The 12,854-nt window shown below is 44.0% G+C and overlaps 1 protein-coding gene and 1 long non-coding RNA gene across 4 annotated transcripts in view; one reads left to right on the top strand and one right to left on the bottom strand.

The window, feature by feature from the left end:
• On the bottom strand, window positions 1-7,660 carry LOC129535261 (uncharacterized). Its single transcript, XR_008681554.2, has 3 exons — window positions 7,519-7,660; window positions 645-683; window positions 1-289 (listed from the first exon to the last, which is right to left on the bottom strand). It is a non-coding gene; the product is annotated as an uncharacterized LOC129535261 (long non-coding RNA).
• Window positions 7,660-12,854, top strand: part of FAM120C (family with sequence similarity 120 member C) — a 146,125-nt gene continuing 140,930 nt past the window's right edge. For all 3 annotated transcript variants that reach the window (XM_055393947.2, XM_088834140.1, XM_055393948.2), the window contains exon 1: window positions 7,660-8,521. In XM_055393947.2, the coding sequence (XP_055249922.2) occupies window positions 7,826-8,521 (696 nt within the window). In that variant the 5' untranslated portion in view covers window positions 7,660-7,825. The remainder of the gene's footprint in view (window positions 8,522-12,854) is intronic.

The raw sequence follows: 12,854 nt of genomic DNA on the forward strand, positions 1-12,854 counted from the left end.
TGTTTACAGTACCCTCCGTATGGCCTATGTTTAGCATAAAGATTCTCTTGTGCTATTTATGTTTCGTGTTTTTAAGTAACAGAAACCCAATTTGAACAAGCTTAAACAAAAAGAGGAATTTATTATAAAGTTGTTGGTGGTATCTCACAAAACACAAGGATAATGCAGATGGCCCTTAGGAACAAATAAATCAGGTGCTAAAATGCAGCCAACATTTTTCATCTTTCCTCATCCAGCTCAATCCCAAATTCTCTGGGAAGGTACATAAAGAATGGCTCCTGATGCAACCCTGAGAGTAAGGTAGAGAAAAGGGTAGCAAAGGGGTAGAGGGGAGACAAAATAGATATTTACATACAGTCCTCCTTTTGACTGCCCCATAAACACATATGCCATTTCCCCCATATCTACAATTCCAAAATGCCCACACCTAACAATCTATGGACTACTGCCAGTCAAATGTAGCTGCTGCATCCAGAGCAACAACATGGCATGGACATGCCCCTTCCTCATCGAGTTCAGTGCAATCTAAATGTGGATCCTGCAACCTCTTTATAACTTGACTGCCACCAATAGATAACATGCAATAATAGAGAAATATTTAGATTAACCACAAAGTTTCCTTTTAGGAAAGCAAAGGGGCACACCTTTATCCAGTCACCGGTCCAAGTATACACCATTTCCACCTGGATAGGAAGGAAGGAAGGAAATAAATTATAGCTATAGAAAAACTTATGAGAGTCAGTTATATTGATGCGCCTTCTTGCTTTACCAGTCTGTACTTGGGCCTTGGGCTTACTCTAGAAGAGCAGTGATTCTCAAACTTAAGAGTACATTAGAATCATATGGAGAACTAGTGCAACCTGCAAAAACACTCAACACAAACACTCCATTCAAACACCTGCACTAAAGAGACCAAACTTGGCTTCTAGCCTTCTAAGTTTCTCAGTTCAGTTAAGTCACTCAGTCGTGTTCAACTCTTTGTGACCCCATGGACTGCAGCACACCAGGCTTCCCTGTTCATCACCAAATCCTGGAGCTTGCTCTCAGACTCACGTCCATTGAGTCAGTCAGTGATGCCATCCAACCGTCTCATCCTCTGTCGTCCCCTTCTCCTGCCCTCAATCTTGCCCAGCATGAGGGTCTTTTCCAGTGAGTCAATTCTTCGCATCAGGGGGCCAAAGTATTGGAGTTTCAGCTTCAACCTCAGTCCTTCCAATTAATATTCAGGACTCATTTCCTTTAGGATTGACTTGTTTGATCTCCTTGCAGTCCAAGGGACTCTCAAGAGTCTTCTCCAACACCACAGTTCAAAAGCATCAATTCTTCAGTGCTCAGATTTATGGTCCAACTCTCACATCCATACATGACCACTGGAAAAACCACAGCCTTGATTAGACGGAACTTTGTTGGCAAAGTAATGTCTCTGTTTTTTAATATGCTGTCTGGGTTGGTCATAGTTTTCTTCCAAGGAGCAAACATCTTTTAATTTCATGGCTACAGTCACCATCTGCAGAGATTTTGGAGCCCAAGAAAATAAAGTCTGTCACTGTTTCCATTGTTTCCCCATCTATTTGTGATGAAGTGATGGGACCAGATGCCATGATCTTAGTTTTCTGAACATTGAGTTTTAAGCCAGCTTTTTCACTCTTTCACTTTCATCAAGAGGCTCTTCAGTTCTTCTTCACTTTCTGCCATAAGGGTGGTGTTATCTGCATATCTGAGGTTATTGATATTTCTCCCGGCAATCTTGATTCTAGCTTGTGCTTCATCCAGCTCGATATTCCACATGATGGGCTCTGCATATAGGTTAAATAAGCAGGGTGACAATATACAGCCTTGACATACTCCTTTCCCAATTTGGAACCAGTCTGTTGTTCCATGTCCGGTTCTAACATGTTCTAACACGTTAACATGTCAGAGTCTCTGGGATGACCCAATTTTCATCTAGAAAAGCTTGGGGCTGTAAAAAGAATGTATAGCTTGTTCTAGCTGACCTCTGAAAATAGACCTGACCTCTCTAAGAGTGTTTACCTAAAAGGGCTTACAATTATGAATTCTTCCCCTGTCCCTTTGAGATGTATATGTATCTCCTACAACTCGAGAGTGTGTGTCTCAAGGACCAATCCTTTGAAATGTAATCATTATGAAGGCTAGGGCCTCTGTCTCTCAGGAACTGTGGGAGGATATAATGCTGACTTCAGTAATTGCCAATGAGCAGACACAGCTAGCCTAATTGCATTTACACTGGTCAGCCCTTTGTAATTTTTCCGTTTCCTGCCTCTACTTGAGCCCCGCCTCACTCCTCCTCCCTCCTTCTCCCTTTAAAATGCTGTCACCTCTGCACAAATGGAATGGAGCTCTGCTCTTTCCCCTACTGTCAGTAATTGAATAAAATCTGTTCTCACTGCTTTAACTAATGTCAGCCTTTGTTTATCTTTGACACCACTTAAATCACAGATTGGTCTTCCCCGATGGCTCAGCAGGTAAAGAATCCACCTACAAAACAGGCAATCGATCCCTGGGTCGGGAAGATCCCCTGGAGGAGGGCATGGCAACCCACTCCAGTATTCTTGCCAGGAAAATGCCATGGACAGAAAAGCCTGGCGGACTACAGTCCATGGGGTTGCACAGCTGAAGCGACTGAGCACACAAACACAAACCACAAATTACTGGCCTCACCCCCTAGAGTTTTTGATTCAGGAGGTCTGGAGTGAGGCCCAAGAAATTACATTTCTAACAGATCCTAGGTGCAGATGTGCTAGTCCATGTACCATACTTTGAGAATCATTGCTGGCTCATGGTCGCTGTTCACTAGATATGATTTTCTTCCTCAAAACCTCTTATGACTGCCTGTTGATTTCATTGAGGGGACTCACAAGGCTAATAAGTGCCAAGAATCTAGTCAACTTATGCACTTTGAATCTTTAGATTTGCTAAACAGAGTAATCTGACTCATTCTGTTGCAGCTCTACTTCTTAGCTCTGTACCTAAGGACTTGCCTCCTTCTCCCTGGCATTCTGCTCAAGGTGTCCAGTTCAGAGCACAGATAGAAAACAGCAGGCTGATTTAAAGGACGTGAAGCTTCTCTTTTTTGATCTGCTCTGGGAATGTTATACTTACCCACTCTCTCTTGCCTTTCAGCTGGATGCATGTACAGAGGAAGCGATCTTCACATTTGGGGGCTTTGGCTTATATAGATGGCTTCCTTGGTGGCTTAGATGGTAAAGAATCTGCTTATATAGATAACCTCATTCCAACTGCCAGTTTCCTAATTAGTGAAATATTTGAAGTGAGACAGAGTTCTACTACTATAAGTCAGCAAAGCCCATGAATATCTGACCGTCAACAGTTGCCAAACTCTTGATATATGCAGAAGGACTGCTGTTTTTGAGTCTCAAGAGCAATAAACAACTATTTCATTGCAAAATAACAGAACGCAAACTTCTGATTAATGATACGAGAGATCGCCAATCTCTGCCAGTCCTACAGTTTAGGGTTTGTAATTTGACACACCCCATTTCCGGTACCAGTTCTTGAATTAATATTTTTTGGTCATGAGTAGTTTCTAATTCAATTCTATCTTAAAAATAGTAAGGATATGAGATTGCTTCAGAGAAACCAAGGACAAAAATATCTAAAGAATGATCTAAAACCTGGGACTTAAACATGATGAAGCCTTCCTATCTCCCCTCTCTTCTCTGAGTCTGCATTTTTCTTCCCTTCCTTCAGACCAGCATCTTTTACTTTTGTTCATCTGATGGGAAAATTGACTGCTGATAGCTTCCAAGATTTAAATTTCAAGAAAAACTGGTCTCTCTGGTCCAGTTTCAAATTTCTAGGGAATGAGATTCTGATCGACCCAACCTGAATTTATTATCTACCTTTGACCCAGTCAGCTATGGTTATGGTTAATATGACAGTTTTTGTTATAACTGTAAATGGGGAGAGGGTTAATTCTTGGAAAGGAGGGCTGAGTAGACAATCATTTAGGTATCCATTATACTAGAAAAACCTCTATTCTTTCCATCTGCCATCCTTTCAAGCCACTATTCTCTCTTTCCCTGCTTGTTTTCTCAAGAGTTATTTATGTGCATTGCTTCAATATCTACTTATTCTTTGCCAATCTGGCTTGATCTATCTCCATTAGTCTTTTATGATGAATTTCTTTATGGAGTTTGACACTTTTTCAGCTTTTGCATCCCCATACACTTTTCTCAATGGGCTACTTGTCCACGGGGCCGCAAAGAGTCAGACACGACTGAGTGATTAACACTTTCACACTTTTCTCAGGCTTCCTAGGTGGCACTAGTGGTAAAAAAAAAAAAAACCAAAAAAACAAAACACGCCTTCCAATGGCAGGAAGATCTCCTGGAGGTGGGCACAGGAACCCACTCCAGTATTCTTGCCTGGAGAATTCATGGACAGAGGAGCCTGGCAGGCTACAGTCCATAAGGTCACAAAGAGTCAAACACAACTGAAGCAACGTAGAATGCATGCACACTATTCTCAGACTTCATTTCACCTGGACTACTCTTGGGTTCTGCACTTTTGTGTTCTTATTTAGCCTGCTTTTATCTCCTGCCTTCTATTAAGTTCCAAGCCAGATCTAACTACTACTCACAGAACAGAATGAATTTTCTTTGCTACCCTCCTCCTATTGAAACAGTGGGCTCTAAAAGCCAGCCAGCCAGAAGACTGGCACAATATCATAATCAACCAAGGAGAATGCTAAAAATAGATTTTTCAAAAGATGATTCTGTACTGTTAGGGGGAAAACTGAAACCACCTGCCCTGGCCAGGCAAGATAGTAGCCACTTGCATGAGTTATCTTAACAACAGGAGATCCTGGTAAGGACCATGGAACTAACAAGCTACCACCAACCAGAAGAATTCAGGAAAGGTCAAAAAGAGAAGACGCCAGTCCATATGTCCTACCAGCCTCCCAGAATCCTCATTGCACGCCATCTTGGCTGAGCAATTCACACACCATCAGTAAGAGCCCAGAGGCAGAATGACTGGCCAGAGACAAACTGGCCATAAACTCCAAGACTGCAAGCTATGTGGCAGAGCACTTCTCCTGGGTTCCCTTACCCTATTGTTCTCTGCTCAGGTGCCCTTTCCCGATAAAGCCTCTTGCTCTGTCAGCACGTCTCTTCAGACAATTCATTTCCAAGTGTTAAACAAGAGTCTACTCTCAGACCCTGGAAGGGGTCCCCCTTCCTTACAATTATGTCTGGAATTGGAGCCCTTACTGCTATTTTCTCAAGAGTTCCCCAACAAATTGATTCATAGTGGTTGCAAATAAATGTCCTAACTATATAACATTGTAGCTCAAAGAGTACCAGAAAGGAACAACTTGTAGTTTAATTTGTGTTGATGCTTATCTCCCTAAACAAAGAGATCCCGAATACATTGGATATCCCATTTCACTTTGTCTCTGCATTATCTTGGGCAAATCAATAATGTAAATCTCACTATTCATAAACTGGGGCCAAAAAACTCTTCCTCAAAGAATTACCTTAGCTAAAAAGTTATGTGGATTATTACAGAACAATTGCACTCATCTCACACATTAGTAAAGTAATGCTCAAAATTCTCCAAGCCAGGTTTCAGCAATACATGAACCGTGAACTTCCAGATGTTCAAGCTGGTTTTAGAAAAGGCAGAGGAACCAGAGATCAAATTGCCAACATCCGCTGGATCATGGAGAAAGCAAGAGAGTTCCAGAAAAACATCTATTTCTGCTTCATTGACTATGCCAAAGCCTTTGACTGTCTGGATCACAACAAAATGTGGAAAATTCTGAAAGAGATGGGAATACCAGACCACCTGATCTGCCTCTTGAGAAACCTGTATGCAGGTCAGGAAGCAACAGTTAGAACTGTACATGGAACAACAGATTGGTTCCAAATAGGAAAAGAAGTATGTCAAGGCCGCACAGTGTCACCCTGCTTATTTAACTTATATGCAGAGTACATCATGAGAAACGCTGGGTTGGAAGAAACACAAGCTGGAATCAAGACTGCCGGGAGAAATATCAATAACCTCAGATATGCAGATGACACCACCCTTATGACAGAAAGTGAAGAGGAATTAAAAACCCTCTTGATGAAAGTGAAAGAGGAGAGTGAAAAGGTTGGCTTGAAGCTCAACATTCAGAAAACGAAGATCATGGCATCTGGTCCCATCATTTCAAGGCAAGTAGATGGGGAACCGGTGGCTGACTTTATTTTTTGGGCTCCAAAATCACTGCAGATGGTGATTGCAGCCATGAAATTAAAAGACAGTTACTCCTTGGAAGGAAAGCTATGACCAACCTCGATAGCATATTAAAAAGCAGAGACATTACCTTTCCAACAAAGGTGTGTCTAGTCAAGGCTACGGTTTTTCCAGTGGTCATGTATGGATGTGAGAGTTGGACTGTGAAGAAAGCTGATCGCCGAAGAATTGATGCTTTTGAACTGTGGTGTTGGAGAAGACTCTTGAAAGTCCCTTGGACTGCAAGGAGATCCAACCAGTCCATCCTAAAGGAGATCAGTCCTGGGTGTTCATTGGAAGGACTGATGCTGAAACTGAAACTCCAATACTTTGGCTACCTGATGCGAAGAGCTGACTCACTGGAAAAGACCCTGATGCTGGGAAAGATTGAGGACAGGAGGAGAAGGGGACGACAGAGAATGAGATGGTTGGATGGCATCACTGACTTGATGGACATGAGTTTGGGTAAACTCTGGGAGTTGGTGATGGACAGGGAAGCCTGGTGTGCTGTGATTCATGGGGTCGCAAAGAGTTGGACACGACTTAGCGACTGAACTGAACTGAAGGTTATTTTACAACCTAAGATCATATTGTTATTGTTATCCAGTGGTTCAGTCATGTCCGACTCTTTGCAACCCCATGGACTGAAGCACGCCAGGGTTCCCTTTTACTATTTCTCAGAGTTTGCTCAAATTCATGTCCATTGAAGTCGGTGATGCCATCCAACCATCTCATCCTCTGTCCTCCCCTTCTCCTGCCTTCAATCTTTCCCAGCATCAAGGTCTCACAGAAATGTTGGTAGTTATCATTTTTACCTTTCATATGTGTCCTTTTCAATAATGTGCTACCCACGTTATTCCCTCCCCCCAAAGGAAAATTCTTCGTCCTTGGAAATCTTATAATACTTAAGCTGAATTAAAATAATCCACTTTACTTCCTTTCCCATGATGCATCACTAGCCCCCAAACTCCTTTTTCTGGGAAAGGCGATAAACAGCCTGAAGCAACTTGGTGGATGTAGAGTTGGAATGCAAATCTTACCACGCCCCGCCCCTTGATACCTAGTGAATACAAGGGTAGACGAGGATGGTAATTTAGTTCCAACTCTTTATCCTGAAGCCTTAGAAGAGAATACAACTCCCAGGATGCTCCGCTTCCCTGCCCCGCCCCCGGTACTCCCGCACCCCTGCCTCCAGCTAGAAAGCGTGTACCACAGAGAAGAGGCAATATGGCTCCCGGAGGTGGCAGGAACAGACTTTACCCTTTTTGAAGCGGTGAAGAGCGGCGGGAGAGGAATAAAAAAGAAGTGACTAGAGCCTGTCATCGGTTTTATCCTCCCAGCCTCTCCTGAGTCCGGTCGGCCTCACCCCTTCTCTCTTCCCAAATCCATTCAGCTGTCTCCTCTTCACCCCGCCCTCGTTCCGTCTCTAGCTCACCCCTCCCCTCGGGAATCCTTTCCCCGCCCTTCGCCCCCCGCGGAGTGCGCACGCGCCCGCCCCCAGCTTCGCGCCCAGATCGCCGCCTAGCTTGCTCGCGCAGCCGCCGTCTCATCTGCCCACCGACGAAGCATGGGCGTCCAGGGCTTCCAAGAGTTCCTGGAGAAGCGCTGTCCCGGGGCCGTGGTGCCCGTGGACCTCCTCAAACTCGCGCGCACGGTCTCGCGCCAGCAGCAGCAGCACCAGCATCGCCAGCTGCCGCCTACGGCAGCCCTAGCGCCCGGGGCACCACGCGCCGCCAGGGGCTCCGCGCCTCAGCAACCGCCATTCCCGCCCGCCGCCTTGGGTGCCTACTCCGGGGGCGCGGGGCCGACTCGGCACCATCACCCCGCTCACCACTTCCACCATCACAGCCAGGCGCACCCCGGCCTGCACCCGCCGCCGCCGCCGCCGCCGCCGCCTCCGCTGCCCGGGGCACGGGTGCTTGTGGACGCGGGCTCAGCGCTGCCGCGGCTTTATGGCGGCTACCAGACGGATTGGGTGTGTGGCGGCCAATGGAACGCCATGCTGGGCTACTTGTCAGCGCTCTGTCAGGCTTGTGCCTATCCCGGCGGCGACGGCCTGGAGCTGGTGGTCATGTTCCCCGGGGGCCTGGGCAAGGACCGGCTGGCCGAGTGGGGCCGTCGGTGCCAGGCCGAGCGGCAGACAGCGCAACTGATCGTGGGACACGTGGGCAACAAGGGCACCCCTCCTCCTCGGGCCTGGTTCCTGCCACCGGCCTGCCTGAGCCACTGCGTGAGGCTAGCACTCATCCGCTTCCGGGTCAAGGTGAGGGAGGGGCCGGATCTTAAATAACTCGCCCCACACCTATTCCCTCCCAACTAAACACCTAACCACCCACCTACTTACCTTTCTCCCATCTACCCACTCACCGCCCAGTCAGCTAACCCACTTGCCTAAATACCCTTGATCATTTTATCCATCTACCCAACCCTTCATACCACCCCCTACCGATTCGCTCACCTACATAACCACATTTCTCTGCCCATGTCATCCCAATAACCCCCTTTACCCAATTGACCTATCTCTGGGTTTTAGCAGAATTTCTTTTGTAGCTCCATCTTTCTCCTGCTGTTTTCTGCCTCAAGCTCAAATGCCCTTTTCAAGTTTTCCAGTTGACATCCTTCTGTTTGTCTCTTTCCAACCTTGCAGAAGATCAGTTAAACATGTTAATTGAACACCTTTCTTAGCAACTTTTCCCCGAATTTTGAACCATTGTTTCTTTTGCACCCATCTGTCCAGTCAACCATTTTCATTTCAACCTGTTTCTATCTCATCTTTCCTTAACCTAAACAAACAGACAAACCGACTGGTTCACTTTTCAACAAGTATTAACCCATTAAGAGTAAGGGGTTTAAAAGACATGTGAGACATGGTTCCTGCCCTTGGAAAATCAAAATATACACATGAAACATTTATTCAATGGTATAAATGTGTTACGTGATTGCGCTTTATGCTAAAGATTGTAAGTATAGTAGTTGTTTGGTGTATGTGTGTTGGGGGGGGCGATATCTGGGCTAAAATGCTTAGAGGAGGCTTCCTTGAAGTTGGACCTCACCTGGGTTTGCAAGAATGAATTGGATTTGAATTACTTGCAGGCTTGGGAAGAGGCTTCTTTAAAGGAGAGAAAGAAAGTGAGCAGAAGGAAATGGGAATAGCAAGCATGTGAGGCCCCATGGGGGCCAGTCTAATCTTTGCATGGGGTCACTGCATATGGGACCTGGAGAACAGCTTGGCAGCACCCCCAGTTCTTGGCACAACAGCTGTTGCTTTGTTGCTTTCCCATACTCTTAAGTTTCAAGTTCCTACGTGTAGGGAATAGCAAAGCTTGAGAATTAAAGGAGGTGGTCAGGAAAAAAATAGTACAGGGTTGAGTAGGACAGAACCACAAACCTATTCCCCAACCAAGGCTCTTGGGGATATGCACACAGTCAAAAAACTGGAATCATAAACTAAGGAAATGGTGCTGGGTGGAGTAATGAGGAGGGAAAAATCTCAGCTGAGAGATTGAAAGACCCATATAAACTTGCAGTGGTCATACAGCTTGTGGCTAGAGTCCAGTCATGCTTCTTGTGCTCAGCACCTAATATATGGCTAGGCTGGGTAGATTATAGCTGTTTTTAATAATTTTTTTTAAAAAATTCAATCATGAGCTATCTCAATACAAAGTGGGAGAAATATATATATCAGACTCCATTTGCTTGCCTTCCTGACTGGGCATTTTTTCAGTAGTTTGTCCATTCATGGCCATTCTTTCCAGTTTGTTTTCACTGCTACCACTCCATCTTTAAGGACTTTTTACCTCATAGTCATTATTAACTTGGTCTCTGTCAACAGTGACTAAGGTTGATGGAATGCTCAGTGTGTGCCAGCTGCTAATCTGGGTGCTTTATCAAATGAAAATTATCTCATTTGATCCTCATAATAACCTGTGAAACAGTATTATCCGTTTTTTTCAAATTAAGGAACTGAGGCACAGGAGGTTTAGAAACTTGCCCAGAGTCACCTGGCAATAAATGGCAGAGCTAGGATACATGCCCAGGCGATCTGGCTCCAAAGCTCATGCTCTTAGCAACAGTGCTCTAAGATGAAGCCTTCTAAAGTGCCAGTCAGATTAAATCATTTCCATATTGGACTAAAATCTTCTCTGGCTTCTGGGTAAAGACAGGTTTGGGCTGTTTGTTTGTTATTATTCGTTGAGTACCTATAGGCCAGGTAATATGTTGATTGCTGAGGAGTCAGAGTGAAGTAAGGGGATCGCTAGCCTCAAGAAGGTCAGATTTTAATAAACGAGACAAGCTGAAAACAAAGTTGCAGATACTGTGAGGTAATTGCTCATGATTGAAAAAATATGGTCCCTGTATGAAGTATTGGTTAATTCTGGTTGAGAGTGTGAAAATTGAGGGGGTTTTCACAGATTGATACTGAGCCTTGAAAAGGTCTGGAAAGGATGGTTCAGAGAGTGGACACAGATGTGGAGATATAAAATGGCCTTTGAGCTCTGAATAGATTTTGATTAGAGGTTGGCAGGTAGTTGAACACTGGGTTTGTGGTTTTCCAACTTTTTTGTTCATGCACATCATCAGCAAAAATTTTTGAGAGGCAACCCTGAAATGATCTAAGATTCTTCATTACACATAGGCTCACTTTTAAAATCCCAGCAGTTCATAAAAAATATATCTTGGATTGGATAGATAGATTGATAGGTGGTAAAGTAAATGTAGTAAAAATGGTAGTCTCGGTAGTGATTAGTTTAATGTTCACTATGAAATTGTTTCAACTTTGCTATATGTTTAAAGTTTTTTGTTACAAAATGTTGGGGAAAAAATTTCTCAGTAGTCATAAGCACTACCGTTTGCAAAATATGTCTTCTTTCCCATGCTAGATGATAAACAACTCTTTGATCTTTTCATAGTCTCCATAATAACTTGTTTATTTTAGGTGCAGGATATCTTTTTTTCCTTCAATGACAAGGTTCAGTTCAGTTCAGTTGCTCAGTCGTGTCTGACTGCGACCCCATGAATTGCAGCACACCAGGCCTCCCTGTCCATCACCAACTCCCGGAGTTTACGCAAACTCATGTCCATCAAGCCGGTGAAGCCATCCAGCCATCTCATCCTCTGTCGTCCCCTTCTCCTCCTGCCCACAATCCCTCCCAGCGTCAGGGTCTTTTCCAATGAGTCAACTCTTCTCATGAGGTGGCCAAAGTATTGGAGTTTCAGCTTCAGCATCAGTCCTTCCAATGAACACCCAGGATTGATCTCCTCCAGAATGGACTGGTTGGATCTCCTTGCAGTCCAAGGGACTCTCAAGAGTCTTCTCCAACACCACAGTTCAAAACATCACTTCTTCGGCGATCAGCTTTCTTCACAGTCCAACTCTCACATCCATACATGACCACTGGAAAAACCATAGTCTTGACTAGACGGACCTTGGTTGGCAAAGTAATGTCTCTGCTTTTTAATATGCTATCTAGGTTGGTCATAACTTTCCTTCCAAGGAGTAAGTGTCTTTTAATTTCATGGCTGCAGTCACCATCTGCAGTGATTTTGGAGCCCCCTAAAATAAAGTCTGACACTGTTTCCACTGTTTCCCCATCTATGTCCCATGCAGTGATGGGACCAGATGCCGTGATCTTAGTTTTCTGAATGTTGAGCTTCAAGCCAACTTTTTCACTCTCCTCTTTCACTTTCATCAAGAGGCTCTTTAGTTCCTCTTCAAAGTGTGTAGTGTGGCTCTTAATATGGTGAGTTTAAGACTGGCTCCAAACTGCATCTATAAAGTATCTGTAGATGTAATCAGTGACTGAAGTTTTCTCTCCTTACTCTGGTCAGTGATTGTTGTTGGAGTGATGGAGAACTTCTTGGTTTCTAACACAGACTTGAAAGGTGTTGGTTAATAACTGATTGTGATTTTCATTTTCAGGGAGGTGTTTCACTGTCTTGAAAATAACAATTCTTCACTTGAATGATTTGCATGCCTTCCATTTCTTTTGACTGAAATGCTAGTGAGTCAGTCCAAAACCCACTAGTGTATTTCTCCTTCCCTTGGTTCTGTTCTTGAGTCTAGGTCACAAGTTCGGCCTTTATTCCCAATCTAACTTTCATTTGTGATAGAGAAAATAGAGGGATTGAATAAAAGATAAATTGCCGGGTTGTCTGTTTAGGTTTAGACAATTTAAGACTTCCCTTTAAAATATTCAGTGTTATATATAACTGGGATGAATTTTGTTATTTGGTTGGTTTCATTTGTATGTTCTGCAAACCTTTGTAAGTGATCATTGCCAGTAGCACAGAAATTAAATAAAACCACAAATCGCTACCTAATCTCTTCCCAAGGGTCTCAGAGCAACCATAAAGCAGTTTTAGAATGTGGTTTCAAAGATGATGTGGTGTGGTTAATGGTATGAATACTTTGTTTTAATGGTTAGTGTATATATATTACAAAAAAATAGAACACATGAAACCCATAGTTTCATAGGTATAACTCTTTAGAATGAGGCCAATTTTTAAAAAGTTAAGTTGATTTAAAGAAAAGTATTAAGGTGTAGTACTTGGAGGGGCTTCCCTGGTGGCTTAGTGGTAAAGAATCCGCCTGCTAA

This window comes from Moschus berezovskii, chromosome X, assembly GCF_049115385.1.
Source record: "Moschus berezovskii isolate FMDL1 chromosome X, NW_MosBer_1.0, whole genome shotgun sequence".
In the NCBI taxonomy this organism is placed as follows: domain Eukaryota; kingdom Metazoa; phylum Chordata; class Mammalia; order Artiodactyla; family Moschidae; genus Moschus; species Moschus berezovskii.